The sequence below is a fragment of the Barbatula barbatula genome (genome assembly GCF_947034865.1).
Source record: "Barbatula barbatula genome assembly, chromosome: 21".
Lineage (NCBI taxonomy): Eukaryota > Metazoa > Chordata > Actinopteri > Cypriniformes > Nemacheilidae > Barbatula > Barbatula barbatula.
This window is the reverse complement of record NC_136784.1, coordinates 1915646-1939657: the sequence shown is the minus strand read 5'-3', so window position 1 is coordinate 1939657 and position 24012 is coordinate 1915646. Positions and strand designations below refer to the sequence as shown.

The 24012-nt window shown below is 40.5% G+C and overlaps 1 protein-coding gene across 2 annotated transcripts in view; it reads left to right on the top strand.

The window, feature by feature from the left end:
- The window catches only part of trappc9 (trafficking protein particle complex subunit 9), a 146262-nt gene that overhangs the window by 80584 nt on the left and 41666 nt on the right, over positions 1–24012 (top strand). For both annotated transcript variants that reach the window (XM_079485643.1, XM_079485642.1), the window contains 4 exons: positions 8668–8810; positions 13558–13668; positions 19936–20089; positions 22527–22617. In XM_079485643.1, coding sequence (XP_079341769.1) covers positions 8668–8810; positions 13558–13668; positions 19936–20089; positions 22527–22617 — 499 coding nt within the window. The remainder of the gene's footprint in view (positions 1–8667; positions 8811–13557; positions 13669–19935; positions 20090–22526; positions 22618–24012) is intronic.

The window sequence follows — 24012 nt, the reverse complement described above, 5'->3', positions numbered from 1 at the left end:
TTTTTCTGTGTGTTTCTCAGCTACACTTTGTAGATAAAAATATTATGAAATCTAACAAGACCGTCCTTTGGGAACACTTGGCTTTTCAATTGGTTAAATATGAATCAAAAGTAAATGAAGTTGTTTAATTCCAAAAATGCGACAAGCTTTCTTGTAGAGGTTGGTTTATGATATATGAAACATATGAACATATAAAATCTGTTTGTTGTCAGATCTGAGAGAGATGTTTTCACATTATAGACACTGAAAGGCATCAGCTCGAATCAGACCTGACAGCTGAAAGTCATTGTGCTTGATTTCATCCGTTGGGATGTTGTCCATTGAGGGACGAAAGAGGAATAAAAGTTCATTATGACAAATGCTGATCACTTACAGCTGTCGGGTTCGGTTCTGTCCTTGTTCAGCTAATGATGATATTTATGTATATTTCAGAGATCTTATTGAAGGATTCTCTCTGATGAATAAAGAGGGAACTCACATCTTTGTCAGGACTCCTGCTAAAACAGCTGTGCTAGCATCTGTACACGCACTGGCACAAAAACATTTTACAAAATTAAGCGGTAATGAATGATATCTTTGCTAATCCCTTTTACTTTAAATTTGGATAAATCCACACGGAAACCAGTTTACATTAGGTTTAATGTAATACACGATCTGGCCAATTTTTGTGTGTGAAGCACTTTTCTTACTTTGTTTTACTACAGTACCTTGCAAATGCTTTGTTTGAGCACGTTGTTTTGATGACACTACATATTTATTTTTGTCCTCTTTAGCAAATGTCCGGTGTGTCATTTTTTTACACTGTAAAAAGACCTGATATAATGAAGCATTATGTTTTTATGACCTGAAAGGCCGTTTACACAATAATAAATTGTGCGTTTTGGCTGTCTGTTTACACAGAATCATTGTTTTAGGAGACTGAAAACGCAAACTTTTTAGAACGGGTCTCAAAGTATTGAAAACCCTGCCTCGTTTCCACGTTAACTGCAAGACGGAACCTTCTGAAAACGATGACGTCATGCGCATGCGTATTGCGCTCTCAGTCGGCCGAGTATAGCCAAAACAATTTGGCGGCTTCCCGTACTGTGAGCTCTCGCTGGTCTACTATGTATTAACGTTTCCCCCGCAAAATGTGGATTTGCTGCACGAATAAGACACACTATGTAGATTTGCCAGACTTAAAACACACCAAAGGTATTAAAATGCACGTTTGGCTTATAACTGTGTGCGTGTATGTGCCCACGGGCACGTCCTGTTTCTTTACACAACAACATCGCCATCCGCTGGCCTGGCGTACATACTACATAGCGTTTTTTTATCCGTTTTCCTGGATCCGTGTAAATGCAGAGCGTTTTGATAACGTTGTCATGTGTGCTTTAAACTTTTCAAAAACGCAAAGGAAAATATTTTCAGTTTTTTATCGTGTAAACGTGACCTTAGAATGAGCCATTTTTATCTACATACCACTAGGAGTCTAGAGCCCTGGGGGATGGACTGAGCCATTGGTTGCAATTTGCAACATCACCACTAGATGCCGCTTAATGTCATACACTGGATCTTAAAGATATAACAGAAAATACAGGAAACATAAACTAGAATAATATGCAAAATACAACAATAAGTACTTGCCACTTCAGCCTATAGAAATGTCTATAGAATTCTCTCTTTCTCTCTCTGTCTCTCTTTCTCTCCCTCTCTCTGTCTCCTCGCTCTCCCTCCCTCTCTCCAAATGTGGTATTACTTTTTGCCTTATTGATAGAAGGTTGAAGCTTAGAACTTATTCTATTGCAAATGTGTGTGCTCACAATTGGCTCCTGAAAGTGCTTACACAGTAGTCAGAGGTACAGAATCCATACATCATCACAGAGATGAGCACACACACGCACCCAGGCAGAACTCCAGCTGCTGATACTGCTGATAATGCTGCTGATAGATCTACTCTCTCTCTCTCTCTCTCTCCTGACTGATTACAGCATTTCCTCCTTCCCAGCATATAACTGCCCTTCAGTCCCACCCCCTTAAACCCTGAAACACCCTAGCTGCCCTCTTTTCCCTCTCGTACTGACCCTGTGAAAGTGAATCACGTTAAACGGGACAGAACTGATGTGACAGATGCAGTACAAGGGCAAACCAAAAGTAGTTACAGTTTTTATTCCCACAAAGCCTTTGCTTCTTTACATTGGCCATATTTCAAATATTGGTATTTTTAAAGGAGATATATTTTGGAAAACAGGATTTTTCTTGCTTTAATAGTTTTAATAGTTGACACAACACAGTGCCGCATTTGTTTCAGTTTTTGTATAGGAATATACTGCATAATTTATACATTAATAGTTATGTGAATGTGTTTCTATCGACCATTTTGCATACTCTTAGACCTTTTTTACCGCTGTATCTTGATGACTTAAAAGTCATTGATATTATGATTCGCTCTTGTAGTTTTTACACATAAACACCACAAATCAACCGGCCGGTTCAGTTTGTGCTTGTCAATTATAGTGTGTCGGTTAAAAAACAGTGCAGACACAATAATAAATTAAGACGGATGTTAAACGAAAACTTAAAGCAGAGTGTCTGAAAATAAATGCATCCAAACTCCTCCGAGACTCTCTCGACAGCAGCCATCTGCGTCGGCATGGAAACGCAAGCAACACGCGGCAGCGCCGGCGACTTTTACACCATCCAGAATAGTTCAGTGAGTTGTTTGTATGTTTGAGAGGGCAGATCCCAGCTAAAGGAGTGTGTGCGCGTGTGTTTGCACAGCCAACGTTTAGCTTCTAAAGTGGCATAAAGGAAACAATCGTATCTTAGCAACTGGTGTGTGTGTGTGTGTGTGTGTGGCACTTTCAGTGTTTCATCAGGGTGCCATAAGACCTCAAAAACCAAAATACACCCATCTGTTTCATAATGCGGAGCTTTGTATGAAGTTCAGTTATAGTGACGTCAGACTGCATCTGTGTGAGTTCGGCTATAGGCTGCTTCTGGAAATACAGACCTTCCTGCAGAGTCTTACCTGCTTCTGTCCGTCTGTAATTTTCAATTAATTGTGATTATCTGACCACAGCTGAATCCTTTCAGGAGGTAAAATGAGACAGAACTGGCAACCCTTGACATCCAGATTACTAGATAAAGACATCTGATGACCTGCCGCTATCAGCATCTGACCGCACACGCTCACTTATGTCCTCTACCTCGTCTCTTGGGAGCAACACTAACGTTGTCTTTTGAACGCATGCAAATGTTGTTTTGTGTGTTTACAGCAGGTTGTTGTTTGAAGCGGTTTGGCTCATCTTACAGCAACATGTAAAAACAACTCTCTCTTTCAAAAAGAAAAACTCTTAGCCGTGAAAGCGCTTTTATTCTCTTTAATCTCTATCTCTCTCTCTAGTGTGTATTTTAGATAGTATTTTGAGAAAGATGTGATATGACTCCGTCAGTACAGGATCATTTACACGCCGTGTTTGTAATTCCTCACACCGGTTCTGCTGTTTAAAGTCTCGCGCTGTGTTTGTGTCCTGTAAGGTTAACATTGAAACCTCTGAGGGTCACAGACAGACTTTCCTCTGCTCTTAAACGCAGACTATTAACTGCAGGCGTAAACTCTTTTTAAGGGCTGGAGGTTATCACGAGAACAGTCCTTATACACAGAAATATGCTTTTGTTGTTGTTTTTATAGTTTTTTTATGTTTTCATAATCTAGCGTGTAGGAGTGAGTAGTTACGAAATCAGCGAAATTACAAAAAAGACTTTTAAAAATATTGCTACAACACTGGCAAACGTTGCTGTAGTTTTGCAGTTGGCCAGTAACTTACTGTAGATTTACAGTAAGCAATATGTCGGAGAACTAACCACAGGGCCATCGGCTCCGACGAAGTTATAAATATTTATACTAGAAAACCAGACAGAAAGCTTAGGAAGAACGTCACTTTTTGCTCCGTTGCAATGTTAATGCAAGTAATGAGTATAACTGTTCTAGTTAAAATAAGACAATTACCTCATTTGAAGAGATTGAAAAGCCCTCTGGTCACGTACCGCATTCCTGACGCAGACTGCCTTCATGACAGAGTCCAAAGTCCATTTGTCTCCATTTCTAAAAGCTTTCCAGAGTCAAGCTAATTTCCTGAGTTTGGGGGTAATAAGCCAAGTCACCTGCCGAGGTTTTTTTTGGCCAATTCTTGGCGTGTTTGACACACGTGTTTCACAACCGGTCGAACAAAGAACGTTTGAAATGCAGCATCACGTTCCTGCTTTTTTTTTTCAAGGAACTACTAACAATAATTCTCCCAAATAAAAATAGTTTTTTCTATTTGCATTTATTCGCATAAAATAAAAACTGGAGAAACAGGTAAAAATAACCGTAAAGATCCTCTGTGTTTTCTAAGACGTTCAAAATAATCTGGCTTTTTTATCACAGTTTTCATGTGTCTTCCAAATTGCTCTTGGATGACTTTGTCACTCCTGAGGTTTATTTTTGTTGAAATCTCTCCAGTAAGATTTCCGAAGGAAGTGTGAAGAAATCCTCGATTACCGACGACATTTCTTCTTAAGATATGCAGCAGAGAAAACCCAACAGCAAAATAGCAATACAAACAAACGTGAGATGCCGCTAAACTAGAGCAGTAGAAATACAAATCCCATCAGCCATGTCGCACGGAATTGTCACACATATACGCTCCGGGTGCAAACCCCACCTTAGTTATGAAATAAAAAATAACGTACCACAAGTCATTCCTCAAATTATCTTCATACTCAGAATCACGAACACAGATACGAAAACCAACAAAGTGTCACCCTTAATGAAAATGAGACTTCCGTTCCTAACTCTAAACGAAGCTAACTAAACCTACCTAATCTTCAAAGGTGTACCGGCATTTAAACGCTGAACTCAAGAACAATTGGCTTTTTCAAACCAAAAGTCTGAAGCGTAGAGATTTAAAACCTCCGCCCAGAATAACCTTCAAAATAAAAAAGGCAAAATAACAAACAAACAGTGTCTCGACGGAAGGATTGTAAACCCAGCTGAGAACACTCTAAATACCGGAAGTCTACTCATTTACCAAAGGTGAACACACTGAAGACGAGTGCCCAATTTCATGTTACGACCAGCTCATTTCAAATCGCAACATGAGAGAGAGATCAACCAGAACGTTCAATCAATAGAATTTATTCATTTAAACGTATGCCACAAATAATAATAATAACAACAATAATCGTAACAAACAGAAATCTAGGGATATGGGAAAACAAAGAAACCACAAGCAACTATAACAAAATTGACGCTACATGTGTAAGAAAAACATAGGTAAGAGACACTCCCGAAGAGTACTTCTCCAGAGAGTGCCCAATTTCAATAACGCACAACACTGTCATATACTCTAATTTATCAATTAGCATAAGAAAGCCAATCAGGGACTCCCACGATCAGCACCAATTGATTCAGGAGGAGGAGACTCTGGGTCGTCACATGACACTGTACTAAAATGACCACAATACATCTAGAAATGATGATTAATTTACGTTTTTCCACGGCTGTATGGTTTTATCAGGATGTGTGTTCACTGAGAATCAAACCCACAACCTTTGGGCTGCAAACACAATGAACGCAGTCAATGATCTTTTTCTGTCTGAAGACTGAGTCTACCCCTCTCACAGTCTATTAACTCTCCAGTGCTCGCTTCTCATTATTTCTCTTATATCTATTCGTCTCAATTGAGTTCAGTTTCGGCTCGGTGCGGCTTTATTGGCGTGACTGTTGAAGTACAATATCACCAAAGCTTTTAAGAGGCATCTGTCATGCTGTAGTGTTATACAGTAATGGTGTACAGTGATGATGTAAATGAAAATGTCAGATTTCTTTATGAAGTCTATTGGATTTCTTGTAAGCTGTTAAACTCACGGGTCTTAATAACTGTTAGGACAAGAGGAGGGCATCGGCTGTTTCAGAAAGGTTAGAAGAACGTCTGAATTTGACTTGAGCGCAGAAAAATATTTCTTCTGGTTAATATTTCAGAGGCAGTACAGGAATGTCGTGGCTTGTGATTTAAGAGCGTTTAGAGGGATTTCTGCCGCGGTCACCTTCACAGCATTACAGGAGTCATAAAAATAATTTGTTTCATCCTTGAAGGTCCAGCTCTGAACGATCTCAACACAAGAACTCCGTCTCTCTTGCCGGATGTTAGTCATTCGTTTATTTGTCTTTTTCTTTATTCATTCATTCCCTTGTTTGTGTTTAGTTCATTTTTCTTTCCTTACACTCCCTCTTTAAATTATTATTCTATTTATTGTTAAGGAAATACATTCATTCATTCTTCATTACAGTTTACCATTCATTATGAAACTCACTCATTCATGTGTTCATTTGTTCATTCAGCATCTACGTCGATTATCTTTAGCTGACCTGACCAGAACTCAATGTGTGTGTGTCAGCACATCTCTCTCTCTCTCTCTCTCTCTCTCTCTCTCTCTCATGCTATATATAGTTTTCTCTTTGATTGAAATAGCATCTCTCAGGAGGAAAGCTGCCCCACACACACACACACACACACACACACACACTCACACACACGCAGAGACTGAACAGAATAACTAGATTCCTCATTCAAGTCCTCCCGGCACGTAGACGTGTCCGCCATCTTGAACCGGAGTCAACCACTCTTATGGATCAATTTCTCTAAATATTCAAAATAACAAATAAACAGCTTTCTATTGTTGTATAGTTTGTTAGGATTGGACAATATCTGGCAGAGATATACTAGTTTAAAACTCTGGAATCTGAGGATGCAAACAAATCTAAATATTGAGAAAATGTATTGAGATGTTGCACAGTAGCAGGCCATCCACTCACAAAAAGAAAGTTTTTCTATATGTAGTGCAGGAAATGTACAAAATATGTTCATGAAACATGATCTTTACTTAATAACCTAATGATTTTTGGCATAAAAGAAAAAACATGTTTACCCATGCAATGTCTTTTTGGTCACATGTGATGTTTGAGTTTTATAATCACACACATTCAGCCTGATCTCGAGTGTTAGCAGCGCGGCGCGCACCGTTCCAATTTGGCGAACGGACTACGTATAGCGGTCCATAGAAACAGATGCTAATGCAGCATCTAGTTATTTATATCTATGGTTTTACACATCACAAGAGAGTGAATGTGAAACAGTCCAGTGGGTATGTTCTATACAACAACTCTGTAGTTGTATTAACTTCTCTTCCACACTTCATTCTCTGAAGATCATGACCTACAGTACAGTCTGGAAAACATCAGAAGATCAGATCTTTTCCTCCTCGTCTCTGTGATGTTTCGGTCTCCATGTCTCAACCAGACACATCAAACAGTACTTCACAAAATGGCCGAATCTTTCACAAAATTGCTTCGGTCTGACTGATTGACCCAAAGGAATAGTTCCCCTTCAGAATGAACATTCTGTCATCATTTACTGACCCTGTTGTCATTTTAAACCTGTGTGATTTTCTTTCTTCTGCGGAACACGAAAGAAGATATTTCGATGAATGTTGGTTACCAAAAACCGTTGGTCCTCGTTGACTTCTATTGATGGACACAAAACCAATGCATGGGGGACCAACAGTTTTCTGTTACCAACATTCATCGAAATATCTTCTTTCGTGTTCTGCAGAAGAAAGACATGTATAGGTGGCGTGTAAATAATGACAGAATTTGTATTTTGAAGGGGAACTATTCCTTTAATGCTGTTTTCTAGAAGTCAGGGTCACTGTTTGTACCGTTTCTAAAAGATTTTAATACATAAGGCGCTGCCTGTTTCATGTTGTGTTTATTCGGTCGATTTACTTATTCATTCAATCGTTTGTCCATTGATGTTACAAGCTTCTTAGTATTAGACCTTTTAAAAGTTTTGAGATGCTTTTATTCGTGAGCACTCTTGTATATTTCACTGTGTTCCCAAAGGTTTGCATCGTTTTAGATCTATCATGCACTAAAGGTCATGTACACAGAACAGACTTTGGTTATTCTGTTTGGTCACATAAATGTTTTCAGTTCTCGGTCGGAACAAGCTGTAATGTGTACCAGCTGATGCTTATGCAAATAGTCAAAGGCCAGGATATGTGAGGTTATATAGACTCATTTTTGGACGTTTTCATTTGCTGGGCTATTTTAAAACGTTTAGTAAGGTCTGGTATGATGAGGTCTGATAGACAACGTTTTTCTATTGCTCTTATTTTTGTTTAAAATAATAATACTTCTTTAAGTCAAGTAAAAATGTTAGAGAGATATAATAAGGATCTGTTTTGGAGGATAATGTATTGGTACAGGCCGGGGTTAAAAGCCTCTCTTTCCACGTTTACTTTCATTCACAGCGTTTTCTTTCATTTTCGTCACTTTTTAATTTTGATAAGGATTGTAATGCATACGAACAAAAAATCATAATACTAATAAAATCTCTGAATGAAAAGCTTAGGGTGCATTGCAACAGGGAGAATTTGGGTGCAATTGTTTTCATGAAAATGCAAATTTAGATTTTGGAGTGAAATGAGACTTGACGGGAGAAGATTCACACATTCATCCTTTGGTTTCTCTGTACCTGAAGTGGATTTCTTCTTGATTTGCTTGACTCAGGATTGTGGTCTATTTGAATTATTAAATGTGTTTTTCTTGTTTTCTTCTTTATCCATCTGTCTGTCTAGACGCTGGAGGTGGTGTTGACCTTTAAATACAGCGGTGGAGCCGGACAGGTGGAGGGCTACTATCGGGAGCTCAGTTTGGGAATCCGAGTGGATGTGGAACCTTCGGTTTTCTTCACTCGAGTCAGCACGTTACCCGCCACCAGGTACGTCTCTTACATTTACTTCAGCACTTTATACTCCGAACAATATCAAGATTTCTTCATGTAGATCATACCTGGCTATCAATAATGTTCTCTACTAAATGACCGTTCTGGTTTAACCTTCATTAAACTTTTGAAAAGTTACTGAATGCGTGTTGATATGAAGCGGCGGGCACTCATGGTTGTGATATCACAACACGACTGAACACTGCTTCATCACATCAACGGAGGAGAGCGTTGCCAGGGTGATGGCAGACGGATATCACTTCACAAGGAGACTTTGTTGGCGAGCCGCTTTTGTTGTTTTAAGAGTAGTCACTCTCATGAGAGAAAACTCAGTGAGGTCACACGAGATGAGAACAAGGTTTTCTGAGGACCCTCCAGCTTTCATCCTCCCGTTGGGAGCTGTTAGGAGATGAAAACAACATGTCTTTACTGAAAATGCAGGAACATGAAAAGATGTCAGATGGGATTTAATGCTGTGCATTCCCAAACGAAGGTAAAATAATCTGGATTTGGGTAAATTTGAGTGGAAATTGAGATCTTCAATAATATTGAACTTTTTATTGTCGACTTGACAAACTCTCCTGACTCTTTCTCACATGTTCTTAAGCACTCGTTTCAATTCGTCCTCTATTTAATCTCATTATTGTCATGGAGAAATGATTAAGACATTAAAGAGATCTCAACTGTGATTTCTTTCTCATGGGTTTATGAAACGAAACATCATAAGTATTAATAATCACTTCTCATCTGCAGACAGCTCCGTTTCGGGGGAACCTGAATGTTAATATCACCTGTGACATGTCAGAAGTGGATATTAATGACTGTTTCTCTCTTTGTAGGCTGGAAGAGAGAGACAGAAAGATGAAAAGAGAGACAGACAGATGATAGAGAAAGACGGATCACACTATAGTAATGACCACTTGAAGTGACTCATTAGCTGTAATAATATCTGTTGTCTCAGTCTTCTACATCGTCCATCATTTCTGATAGACGCGCACGCACACGCGATTCGCCTCATCTCTGGGTTTAGTGGTGACACTCCCATAGAGATCCTCTTATTGTATTTGAACGATGCCAAAGTTATTCGCTCGTTCCTCCCCTTGAACCAGAGATGCTTTTTTCCTTGTTCACGGCGTGTGGAAAATGAGATTGTACAATAACCAGCAGCTGGCTGATGTGTGTAGCTCTCTCTGGGTTTCAGACATTCTTAAAATAGCAGCACGGCGCTAAATGCAAACACACATTCATTTAGATCAGACGCTTCACCGGAGAGAGAGAGAGAGAGAGAGAGAGAGATTCCCGACAGGTAAATAGGTTCATCCAGGCAGGATATAATGTTGTAATTCATATTTAATAATGGCAAAAGGTGTTATGTTGGGTTAAGGTTAGTCTTTCATTGAAATGACATTATGTTCAGAACAGTAGATGTGAATAGCAAGTCGGCGTGTGTATTACATTAAGATTGTTTTATAAAGAATGTCAACATTAGAGAATTTTGTAACATACATTATAAATGGTATGTGTCATTGTGGGAAAGCTACCTGCTTAACTGGCGCAAAACAATGATTGTTTTCAAATAAAGAGTATATGATATGCATTTATTTTGGGGCTGTCAATCGATTAATCGCGATTTATTGCATCCAGAATAAAAGTTTGTGTTTACATAATATACGTCTGTGTACTGTGCATATGAATTTTGTATTAATAAACACACACACATACATGCATTTATTTAAAAACAATATCAAAATGAATATGTTTATATGTGTTAAAATGTTTGTTAAATATAAATACAAATAGATACATATACATATTTCCTAAATATAAACACATGTATGTGCATGTTAATGTGTTTATAAATACAAAACGAATATGTACAGTACACAGACATGTATAACATCAATACAAACTTTTATTCTAGATGCGATTAATCGCCATTAATCGTTGGAGCTTCCTAATTTGGTTGATTATTAGAATTTTGAGTTTGTTACAAAATGTGTTTTTAAAAGTTTTCAAGAATCATATTTTTTATCGTGCATTCCAATTAATATAAATCAAACTGATTGATAAAAAGGTTGGTTTTTACTGAAGCCATAATAATAAACAAATATGGCTAACTAACAATAAAACACAACAAAAACATGATGACATAATTCAAAACATGATTTGTTTTTAAATCTGAGTTATCTCATTTTGGATCAAAACTCTTCATTTAATTAGTAATCCTGTTTATTAGAAGATTTATTATTAGAATTTTAACATTTTCATGCATTATGTACACAAGCTTGTGAATGTGAACGCTAGTGTAAGCGCCGTCTCGGAGGATCCACCCAAACGCCGCAGTTATTCAACTCAATACCTCAGAGAAGATGAAATAGGTTCCTGAGATGAGAATCTTCTAGAGAATTCTGTGCAGTGGGTCCAGGCGAATGGCCCATCGTGTGCGCTGAATAATTTAAGCGGTGCAGAAGTTTGTTCCAGACCGACGATCTGATGAATACTTATTGGACAGCCTCGATTTTACGTTTTAAAAGCTCTCAAAAACACGAGGACAATGATGGCCCACAGATCACTAAAACAAACACGTATATCTGCCCCGGCTAATGTACGTCTTTCTGTATAACACATACGTCCGAGAACAATATATACAGTGAGCGCGTTTTAAAAAGAAATGAATTAAACAGGAGGTTGTAAAAAGCAACAGTTTAGTCTTCAAACACGCACGCAGAGCCCACGCACGAGCCCATTAAGATGCGCCCACAATAACACACACTTTACAATCGTTCTTAGATGCACAAACCATTAAGTGGAAGAAAAACAAGCGGTCTTAAAATGCTTTGAACTCTTCTGAAGTGTGAACATATGAAGTGAGAAGGCAGAGAGAAGAGATGGGACTCGGGAGGAAAGAAAACGCTCAAACAACTGAAAATTGCCAAAGTCATAACATTTTATCTTTAACATTAGTTTGTGAAGTGTGTTAAGGAGTAGGTTGACCCAAAAATGTCATTTAGTCACCGACGTGTCATATGCCTGAGAACAGTACAATGAATTTATGTACAATGAAAGTACATGTGGAATTATTGAGAATATCACGCAGCCCACATTAAAACGCCGCTAGCCACGGTCACTATTCACTTTCATTTATGTAAAAAACACCTTGCACATCCTGATGTAAATAACTACCCGTATATGTCACGCATGAAAGTTACGCATTCAGGTTTTATGAGACATGACTCCAAATGATATGGTTTTCTTCAATCGCTTGCAACGGTACTTTAAATGTTTTTTTGCCGGTGTTGCAGCAGGTGATGTTGTTGCAGGAAAACTCTGAGGATCTGTTAGTGAGTTCAGAGAGATTGATGGAGAGAGATAGAGAAGATGAGAGACACTCAGTGTTGAGTAAGCATTGGTTGGCGCTCGGCCTCACTTTTTCTCTCTGCTATTTAAAAATTGGCCACATCTCATGAGATGATTCATTCCCTCACTGATTGTAAGCAATGAGAGAGAGAGAGAGAGAGAATACCATAGCTCGTGATGCTCTGCTTGTGCGGTTACGCCATCATTTCAAATGCATTTTGTTATTAAATGTATTTATTGACATGATGAATGGCTTTTGAAGGAGTTGTAAAATGTTAAAACTTGAACGGAATCTTACGTCATTTATTATTTTGTGGTTAAGCCTACAAGGCCTTTAAAGGGATAGTTCTCATAAAAATTGCTGAATTAATAAAAAAATGAAAATTATTGTGTCATTGCAAGAACATTGGTAACTAAACCTCATTGGACCCCATTGAGACAAAACCACCGAGACATTTCTCAAAATATCTTCTTTTGTGTTCCACAGGGGAAAAAATGGTTGTATACAAATTTAAATGATGACAGAATTGATATTTTTTATTTGAGGATATTAAGCAACATCGTTAAATCAGACAGAAATGAGATTTTCTTGCTGTATTGATGATGTCTCAACCATGAGGTCATTCATATACGCTATGACAGTTTGTATTTACACATCCACTTCTCACGAGTCTGATGACAACATTGGGAATTAACATATTGTTGTCTTAAGCATGAATCAACTTTCTGTTTCATTTAAAGGAAGGATGATGATCTACAGCTAAATAATGACCAGATATTGCTCCGTTTTCATCAAGACCAACTCACACAAAGCTTTTGTGACATAAAAGAGACGCTTATCACATTTAAACAGAAAATGACAAGACAGCTGTGCTGTGGTGTCTGTTTGTGCTTGTGTTTTGTTAAAGAAAATAAATCAGTTCATCAATTAATATCGCATGTACGTAAACACATTACTATTTAAAGTTTAGTGTGAATGAATCATTCTTTATATTTCCAGAATAAATAAATACACGCTTTGGTTTTTTGTGTCCACAATGTAGCTTCTCGAGGTCGCACCCTCAGATGCTTTTCAGACGTATTGAAGGAGTTCCCATCTATTCTTGGCTCTTGTTGATTTTTCTTCATCCTCATTACAAAAACTTTTTTCTTTTATTAAGTTATATTTTTTTATTATATGTTGCCCCTCATTTCAAACGTTCCGACTTACACCTTCAGATGAAAACATTTCAGTCAGATGACCCTAAACTTTTGAATGGTTGTCTTTATATCTCCACATGTATGCAACATAATGTTTTTTTCAGATTTTTAGTCTGATTTGTTTGTAGTTCTTACAGAAGTTGTTGCAATGTGTCTGTTAACACACAGTGTGTCTGTTTGACTGCAGTACACGCCAGTGTCACCTGCTGCTGGATGTGTTCAACTCCACCGAACACGAGCTCACGCTGTCTGCCAAAAACAACCAGAACCTGGTGCTGCACGCCAGCGAGTGTCAGAGGTAATGCACGCACACACACACGCACGCACGCACGCACGCACGCACGCACGCACGCACGCACACACACACACACACACACACACACTATATACTGGAGCTTAATCTCATTTTGAGTTCATTTTAAAGTCACATAAAGGTTTCCTTTTTCTTCATTAGACTGAAAATCTGTCACAGAACACAATTCCCACAATTTCCAAAGCGATCTACCAAGAGCAGCACAAATAAATCATTATTGATGTCTTCATATACGTTAAATTATGCTGCAAACCTTAGTACATCACACTGCGTGATTCATCTCCTCCTATAAAGTTTACGTCTTAAGAGGAAACTCCTACAAATGCATATGCAGTACGGTCAGTCGCCAAAACACTCGTGCCCACTCCTTTTCAGCATAAATGTAGGTAATACCGACAGTAGTTTTTTTATGCCAAATGAGCTGTTTGTAAATCTGGCACACAGAGTTCTGCAGTACGGTCCATACGCGACAATTCTGCACAGACAAACATGTATAGCTCAAAATAGCTTGAATGCACGTAACACTTTGGATAAAAGCATCCAGATGCATACATTTAAATGTAAAAGATGTCATTACTTGCATTCTGTCTGATGCAGCTAATTCTGCCGATATCAGTGTACGTATTAGTAAATACAAAAAGTGAAAGTATTTTATTTTTGCTTAGTTTTGTTATTTAAATCTCAGTTTCTCAGAGAGGAATACGCTCTCTATCTTCTGTCTCTGCTTTGAAGCCCTCGGGTTCTGTCTGTCTGATTGAAGTCTGTCAGCTGTCAGACAGCATTCCCTGACCCTTTCTCCTTCATTTCATGAAAGTAATTCAGATGAACGGCAGCTACAGCAGGTCACCGTTTCTTACTTTCATACACACACACACACACACACACACAACACTCTCTGCGTCTCCATCTGTGTAGCATCAGGATATTTCTTTCTCAATTTGGCTTCAGGCTTTATTTCGAAGATGTTCAAAGACACCAAAAGATAAAGAAGCATGACACGCTTGTGATTTAAGGGACGAAACGCAAATGTGACAACATTGAGACTGTAGTTTGTATCCTGTCCTCCGCCGGACGTCCCGGGCTATGACGGACCCTCTTGATCACCTGATTTATGACTCAATCAGAAAACGTGCGGGTCAGGATGATACCTGGATCACTGGGAATTGATTTTCAGATTACAGAGTTGCAAAAGCCAGTGGGCCGATTGATTGTGGAGGGTAGATACTGATCGATGAGCGCACGTACCTTACTGGCTCCATCGGGTCTCCCCCCTTTTATGAGCGGGCAAGTGTGTTTGTGGTGTTGTGTGCTTCTGCGTCACATCTTGTGTCTTTTTCAGCATCATCTGTCTTTTTTACACCGATGCTTTCAGGCAATTTTTTACGAGCGATTGAAGAAACGGCGGCGTCTTCGCTGCATACCAATCATTCCTGTCAATCATATTTCGGGCCGTTGCCGTGACAATGAGGCATCCAGCGGCGCCAGGGCTCACCTGCACTAATCGATTTAGCTGTGCCTCGGATCTGTCCGACTCCTCTTTTCTTTGAAAGAGATTTTTTCTTTAAGATTGCCGTGGCTGTAGAGTTTCTCACTGTGAAGTGCTTTTGTATTAAAGATGAGGAAGAAATGGTGATGCATTTTTAGATTTCTTTTCTGGTGTTCTCTGTTTTGCTCAAGTGAGTTTACGTGTGTGTGCGTTTGCGTGTGTGTGTCTGTGGAGTTTGCGTGTGTGTGCGTTTGCGTGTGTGTGTCTGTGGAGTTTGCATGTGTGTGTGTTTGCGTGTGTCTGTGGAGTTTGTGTGTGTGTGCGTTTGCGTGTGTGTGTCTGTGGAGTTGCGTGTGTGTGTGTTTGCGTGTGTGTGTCTGTTGAGTTTGCGTGTGTGTGTGTTTGCGTGTGTCTGTGAAGTTTGCGTGTGTGTTTGCGTGTGTGTGTCTGTGGAGTTTGCGTGTGTGTGCGTTTGCGTGTGTGTGTCTGTGGAGTTTGCGTGTGTGTGTGTTTGCGTGTGTGTGTCTGTGGAGTTTGCGTGTGTTTGCGTGTGTGTGTCTGTGGAGTTTGCGTGTGTGTGTGTTTGCGTGTGTCTGTGGAGTTTGCGTGTGTGTGTGTTTGCGTGTGTCTGTGGAGTTTGCGTGTGTGTGCGTTTGCGTGTGTGTGTCTGTGGAGTTTGCGTGTGTGTGCGTTTGCGTGTGTGTGTCTGTGGAGTTTGCGTGTGTGTGCGTTTGCGTGTGTGTGTCTGTGGAGTTTGCGTGTGTGTGTGTTTGCGTGTGTGCGTCTGTGGAGTTTGCGTGTGTGTTTGTTTGCGTGTGTCTGTGGAGTTTGCGTGTGTGTGTCTGTGGAGTTTGCGTGTGTGTGTCTGTTGAGTTTGCGTGTGTGTGTGTTTGCGTGTGTGTTTGCGTGTGTGTGTCTGTGGAGTTTGCGTGTGTGTGCGTTTGCGTGTGTGTGTCTGTGGAGTTTGCGTGTGTGTGTGTTTGCGTGTGTGTGTCTGTGGAGTTTGCGTGTGTTTGCGTGTGTGTGTCTGTGGAGTTTGCGTGTGTGTGTGTTTGCGTGTGTCTGTGGAGTTTGCGTGTGTGTGTGTTTGCGTGTGTCTGTGGAGTTTGCGTGTGTGTGCGTTTGCGTGTGTGTGTCTGTGGAGTTTGCGTGTGTGTGCGTTTGCGTGTGTGTGTCTGTGGAGTTTGCGTGTGTGTGCGTTTGCGTGTGTGTGTCTGTGGAGTTTGCGTGTGTGTGTGTTTGCGTGTGTGCGTCTGTGGAGTTTGCGTGTGTGTTTGTTTGCGTGTGTCTGTGGAGTTTGCGTGTGTGTGTCTGTGGAGTTTGCGTGTGTGTGTCTTTGGAGTTTGCGTGTGTGTGTGTTTGCGTGTGTGTGTCAGTGGAGTTTGTGTGTCTGTGGAGTTTGCGTGTGTGTGTCTGTGGAGTTTGCGTGTGTGTGTGTTTGCGTGTGTGTGTCTGTGAAGTTTGCGTGTGTGTGTGTTTGCGTGTGTGTGTCTGTGGAGTTTGCGTGTGTGTTTGCGTGTGTGTGTCTGTGGAGTTTGCGTGTGTGTGTGTTTGCGTGTGTGTGTCTGTGAAGTTTGCGTGTGAGTGTGTTTGCGTGTGAGTGTGTTTGCGTGTGTGTGTCTGTGGAGTTTGCGTGTGTGTGTGTTTGCGTGTGTGTGTCTGTGGAGTTTGCGTGTGTGTGTGTTTGCGAGTGTGTGTCTGTGGAGTTTGCGTGTGTGTGTGTTTGCGAGTGTGTGTCTGTGGAGTTGGCGTGTGTGTGTGTGTGTCTGTGTGTGTGCGTGTGTGTGTCTGTGGAGTTTGCGCGTGTGTGTGTGTGTGCGTGTGTGTGTCTGTGGAGTTTGCGTGTGTGTGTGTCTGTGTGTGTGTGTGTGTGTGTGTGTGCGTGCGTGTGTCTGTGGAGTTTGCGTGTGTGTGTGTGTTTGCGTGTGTGTGTCTGTGAAGTTTGCGTGTGAGTGTGTTTGCGTGTGTGTGTCTGTGGAGTTTGCGTGTGTGTGTGTTTGCGTGTGTGTGTCTGTGGAGTTTGCGTGTGTGTGTGTTTGCGAGTGTGTGTCTGTGGAGTTTGCGTGTGTGTGTGTTTGCGAGTGTGTGTCTGTGGAGTTGGCGTGTGTGTGTGTGTGTGTGTGTGTGTCTGTGTGTGTGCGTGTGTGTGTCTGTGGAGTTTGCGCGTGTGTGTGTGTGTGCGTGTGTGTGTCTGTGGAGTTTGCGTGTGTGTGTGTCTGTGTGTGTGTGTGTGTGTGTGTGTGCGTGCGTGTGTCTGTGGAGTTTGCGTGTGTGTGTGTGTGTCTGTGTGTGCGTGTGCGTGTGTGTGTCTGTGGAGTTTGCGTGCGTGTGTGTCTGTGTGTGCGTTTGCGCGTTTCATATTCCACTCAACTTCTTCATTACCCACATAATTGAAACAAAAGCCTGTTGCTGTAGCAACAGCGTCTAAGTGCTTTCTACATGATGAAGGACCACTTTTCCCTTTTTACTGCGCGTGTGTGTGTGTGTGTGTTCATGCGGTTTTTCTTTCTGTTCTGCCATCACGGTCTGAGGATACTGTACATTCTCATCTCTTTCTTTGATCCCCGCCCCTCCAAACGTCTCATCACTGATCTCATGAACCTTTCTTAATCTGCAGCAGTCACATCAACCTCAGCACCATCTGAGTAAAGCACAGTCACGATGCCATTGCCAGGGTTCTGTGTGCGGTTGCCAAGACTGTGCCTTGTGGTTGCTAGGGTGTTGTAATAGATTGATAGATGGGTAATTACTAACCCAAGTCAACCCGAATCGTAAGCTTGATTGTATATTAGAAAAGACAGATGTTTGGAGGGGTCATTCAGGGGCTGTATGACCATGTGTGCTGTGCTTAAATATGTACGGTTAGGAGTTTCTTAAAGCAGTAGTCGTGTTCATCTTTGCAAACAAAATTTAATCGAAACACAATTCTGAATCTTATCCCTTACGGACAGAAGATGTTAATAACCTGTCTGCTGTGGCGTGTCGTCTGAGGGAATGTGAGGTTTTGATTGCATGCAATTAAAATCTCAATTCCATCAGATCTAATAAAATGACGTGTGAATAAATGTAATTTCAGATTTGCGAGGTTTGTTTTTATGCATTAGTTGTGATATGCCAATGATGGGGTGTGGCGATGCAGCGTTGCCGTGGTGCAGTGATGCTGCTGTATGTGTGTGCGATGGTTACCGCGGGTTACAGGGAGACGGTCTAAAAATAGCTCTGTGTTTCTCTGCTGCTGGAGTCACGGGACAGAACACACATGCGCTAAATATAACTCTCCTCTGCTCTCACCCTCCCTTTCTATCGTTCCTTCTTCACTCTCTCTCTCCATCCTTTTCTCTCTTCAGTGGTTCGTTGAAACGGCAGCATTAAGTCTTTATAAATTCTTTACGTTCTCTCTGTGTTCAAGTCGTAAGCTGATTTGAGTTTCTGCTCAGCGGTGTTGAATGAAGAGAGAATAAAGAAAGACTTAAGGCGGAAATCCAGTCCAAAATAATAATGATGATGTTGTGTTGTTCCTTCACATCAATTAGAAATCTAGACTGACCGAATTTCTGACCGGGGTCATTTAAACAGCATCGGTGGGCAGAGGTTTCACAATGATGCTTTTCTTCTCATTTTCCTCCTCTTCCTTTTCTTCAGCATTGGCTGTCAAAAAGAAAGATTTTCTCTCCTCGCCCGTCTTTATTCCGCGAGCTGCTCATGTTCAGAAAGACTTCTTTCTTTGAATCGATGTGTGTGTCCCAAATCGCATCTCGTATTGTTTGTCAGTCCATCATGTGTAGGCGTCCGCTCTCACCTGTGCATTGTTAAACAGGATCGGTTCGCACGCACGTCACTTCACATTTTCACGCAAGTCATTTTCTGCACTTAAACACGATGACACCTGCAGCGTGTGCTCATTAACCTCTGACATCACGGATCAGTGATGTCACGGCAGGCCCGTGGGAGACATAGGTAAGAAGTTATCTCGCATTCAGGAGTCGAGCGGGCGTGATCCACTAAACTCCCTCTGAGAAAGAGATGGATGAAAGGAAAGCGGGAATAAATAATTATCATGTCGAGCGCTCCGGCCAAAGCCGAAGGCTGCTGAAACACAGGGAGAGAGATTGTTCCAGAGGCTGCTTGTGTAGTCATTTGTGTGTGCTTGCGGGATGAATTATGTATGATTGTCACAAGGGATCTTGGCCTGTTGACGTGTGAGATTTGGATGAAAGAAGGAGGGAAAACTGCGTTTCATATGTAACGTAAGCATTCCTTTTCCTGTTGATGAGGCGACAAACTTCTGACCCTGAGAATGAATGGACTTTTTTTTAGCTCATAGGTTTTTTAAAGAGTTATGAAAATGTTATTTTAAGGACATTGTAATAGTTACTCTTTAATAATCTTGAACTTAACCATCAAACAGACTGAACACCTGACTCCAGGTCTGAGAGCATCTCCGAACGGCCCCGGTGGAACTTATCTCCTTCATTTATCCATCCCTTTCTCTCTTTCTCTCTCTGCTTGTTGAAAACAGACACAATGGAAATGTCACTGATGTTTTATTGGCATTCTTAGGAGTGTAATGCCGTGCACATCGGCATTTTTTATGTACTGTACGCTTTATGACAAGCCTTTTATGGTGATGTATTTTGATGTTGTGGCAGACGTTTAAGATGTGTTTTTCAGAGCCATTAAACGTGTCACCCTATGCACTACGAAAACATTCTTGCCGTGGATGTGGATCTTCGTTTGACCTTTGTGTATGTGTCTATATGTTCCAGGATGGCCATTCAGGTGGATAAGTTTGACTTTGACAGCATGCCAGTGACAGACCACGATCCATTGCGGCAGGCGCCAGCGCGGCAGCAGGAAGAGAAGAGGCTGGAGGTTCAGGGAGGACTCATCAACAGGACTCTGGAAATCCATTGGACCATCATATCCTTTACTCAGAACTCCACACGGGTCTTTAGGTGGCAATTTTTCACATGTATATATATCTGCCCTTTAAAGATTTTTCATATTTTGAGGATTATTCAGAGAAAACACAAAATGAAAGGAATGGGTCACCCATTCAAACATCAAAACTTGTTCTAGATTAATCTAAACTTTAGATTCAGTTTAAATAGTCTCAATAACATTGTTGTGTAACTCTTTTGCAAAATGCATGCAATTAAATGTAAATAGATATCACAATAATATTGCTATCATGAATTACAGTGCTTAGGCCTTAATTCTCATGAAGATGTGGTGAAATGTGCACTCACCTCATCTGAATTTGTCTCTATAAATATTAAGCCTCTTAAAGGGACAGTTCACCCAAAAATGAAGATTCTGTCATCATTTACACCCCCTCAAGTTGTTCCAAACATGTATAGATTTCTTTGTTCTGTTGAACACAGAGAAAGAGTTTTTAGTGTTTAGTCGAGATAGTTAATAATGTTCATAATCACAATAGGGTGACCACCCTTCCGCTTTCCTTTGTTCCGTTGAGAAAATCAACGTTTTTAAATATGTTTTTTAGTTGTCACATTTTAGTTGACACCATCTTTTACCCGAAATGCACATGTGACGCTTGTTTGCGCCATGTTTCATTCCGTTATTAAATCCCAGTTTCACGCTACCTTTCAGTGGTGTCCCACACAAACGCATCTGCTTTGTTGGGTGGTGGTCACCCTAAATCACAAACAGTTATTTTTGCAAGTAATGTTGTTTATTAGTTTAGCTGTTGGCTGCTCATTGTTGAAAACATCTTCTCACATGAATCTTATTGTGTATATGAAGATGATTCACTCCTGGTATGTTGTGATGTTCTGTGTTGTTGGAGAGGTTTGGAGAAGAGTGAATCAGGAGTGTGTGTGTTCCAGCTGTCAGGTTGACCATCAGACAGCATCTGTGTCCAACAGCTGAACATACGACATATGGTCAAGGCTTATGAGAACGTAAGCCTGAGGGAGTGTGATCTTGACTTTCTACAGTCGCACATATGCAGGGTTATCTTCTGCAGATTATATATGTATATGTAAATGTATATACACATATTTTGTCTTCATTTATCAAATGGATTGAGGTGCTTCAAACTATTTAGCATAAATGATAGTAACACATAGTTATTGTGCTCCTGAAAGCTCTATCACAGAGTATTACGCAATATATTTAATAAATGAACACGCCAGCGCTCAGGTGTATTTATAGCTTGTGAAGGACAGGTGTTCCAGTTCTGCAGAAACCTGTGGAGGTCTGCGTTTAACAGATGTGGCTTTAAGTTAATTTGGCACTTTTCGCAGATTTCAATGAGTTTTCTGTGTGAAAGTGGCTATTGTTTGTGCCCGTCTGTTTTTGCAATTCTCTGACCAGTTGCCCACCAAAATCTCACACCGTCCGTGTTTTTGGCCGCTGTTTCTCACTTCTATATGAGCTGCATGTCCCTCATTTTGGAAGCGCCCAAACGCCTCCGTAATTACTGACGCTTGTTCTTTTCGTTGCTTACCACTGCGGAGGCTGAATGACACGTGTAAAATAAGAAACATCTTACACAATAAAGAGATAAAGTTCCGAGCACTGATGTGTGTGTGGCAGATGGAAGAGGAGCAGATGAGTGCGTGTTGCCCTGTGGGTCACCATCATGCCAGTCAACCCACCGTAGACACATTCACACAAATATATCCGTGTTTGGCCACACACATGGGATTATTTCTATTCTGAACTCTCCGTTCTGGTGTGTACACACACATCCTGCTTATTTACAGGAGGGACGTCCTGCCCGCTCTGTTAACCTTGGAACAATGAGACAAGACTGGCTGAGAGTAGAGTGATGTTCTGCACTCTTTGATGCGACAAATGCATCAGTTGTTATTGGAAGTGTTCCTGGTTCCGGTTGATCTAACTAGTGCAGCCTAAACTTTCGGAATATATATATATATATATATATATGATGATAGTGTAGTGTATTAAAAAGGTGCGTCTTTAGTCTAGATTGAAAGATTTAGCCTAGAACCACTCGCTGCGAAGCGGAGCGTTGTTGCCTCTGCGAAGTGCATTAAAATCCATTAACGCACGGCTAACTGTGGATTATCCCGTTTATTCCACGGTCATTTGCCAAGTTAAAGCTTTTATTGATGTTTACAGTGTCATTTTAGATCAAGCAGGTGAAAATGGCAATTATTTTTTAAATTTTGTAAAATTGAGAGATTTTAATGCACAGCATCCAGCCAATCAGAATCCAGTATTCAAACAGACCACGGTATAGAAAAATAACCAATCGATACATTTTATGACACAAACAAATGAAGGCTAACTCAAAATAATCATGAAACTGTAATTCTCATGTCTGTATGTGTGAGTTATTAGTCGTTTTTCTTAACTTGTGTTTCACTCATCGATGCGGCGTCATGGAGAGGCCAGTGTGGAAGGAATCCTCAATCAGCTCATATTGGAACATCTACAGCTGGCTCCTCTACAGTGGGGTATGAAGACCCGTTCCTCCTCTCGTCTCTCTTCCCAGACAATTCTAACCCTCCTCTTCTCATTCATCTCTCCTCTAAGCTCATCTTTAATCCTAACTCTTTCCATCTCTTTCCTTCTCCTCTCCACTATTAACATCTACTTAGAAAAATGCGCACGTTTTGAATCTGTTTGTGCTTACACTTCTATCCAGCAGTGTTTTTCATCAAGTTTTTAAGAGCTCATGTTTTTTCTTTGCATTTGTTATGGTCACAGAATCATTAGTAATGACCCTCACGGAGAGCTTGGATGCTTTGTTATGCAACTATAAAAAGGACTTGTGTATTTAGTAATTGAACTAGACTTAAAGACGGTTATGTTGATTATTGTGGCAGGGGTCCGCTTTTGGCACTGCATCACAAAGGTGTGTGTGTTTGTTTGTTCAGCCTCCGCAAAGCATTATGGGAGGCGTCTAGGAGCTGGAATGTGAATAGATCATCAGACATCGAAACTCAAATCTGTATCTTGGCAGACTTTCGTGTGTTACTTGTATTTCTGGATCTGCAGTAGTGACACCTCATTTTCGTTCTCGCCCGGGGACAGGGGGCACTGTTTAATACACACGACACGTTCCTCATGTTTATTCAATCCAGCAGCCTGCGTGATGCTCGGATACATATTCATGAGCACACGTTGATGTTTGTGCAGTGCGCCGCGACGCTGACATGAAACACGTTTAATATTACATTATAATAATTCATCTTAGCTTTTATCACTGTTTTATTTTTACGTCACAAGCCGTTTGTCTGTCCGCGCTGTAACGTTGGTGACTCCTGTGATTTATCTGTTATAGTAACAGGCACTGTATGTTACGTTGGGTGGTGTTCATTTGAGATGACAGAAAATGAGAATTATACATCATCTGAAAGCTAATAAATAAGGTTGCCATTGACGTATGGTTAGTTAGGATAGGACGATATGTGGCCGAGATACAATTATTTGAAACTCTGGAATCTGAGAGAGCCACAAATTGAAATATTGAGAAAATCAGATAAAATTTGTTCATTCAAGGCAGAAGAAACAGGTTTGTTTTAACGCTCTCTATTGGCTTACCGCTGTAATGACGTTGTGAAGAGTAGATGAACCTGAAAGCAGAAATTCTAAACTTTACGTAGATACCAAACTTAAGTGCATACTTCTCAAAGAGCGGACAGCAGCGAGTGAAGATTGTAGACCACCCATTTTTGTTAGCAATTTTGCGGCGTCCACTCATATAACATTTATTGACATAAAAGAAACGTTTTATAGTTTTGACCCATACGGTGTGTTGGTGGCTGTTGCTACATATGAATAGTTTGCTTCCAAAATGAGAAAACTCCTCATGTTTTTTTTATTGTGCATTCCGATAAATATCAATC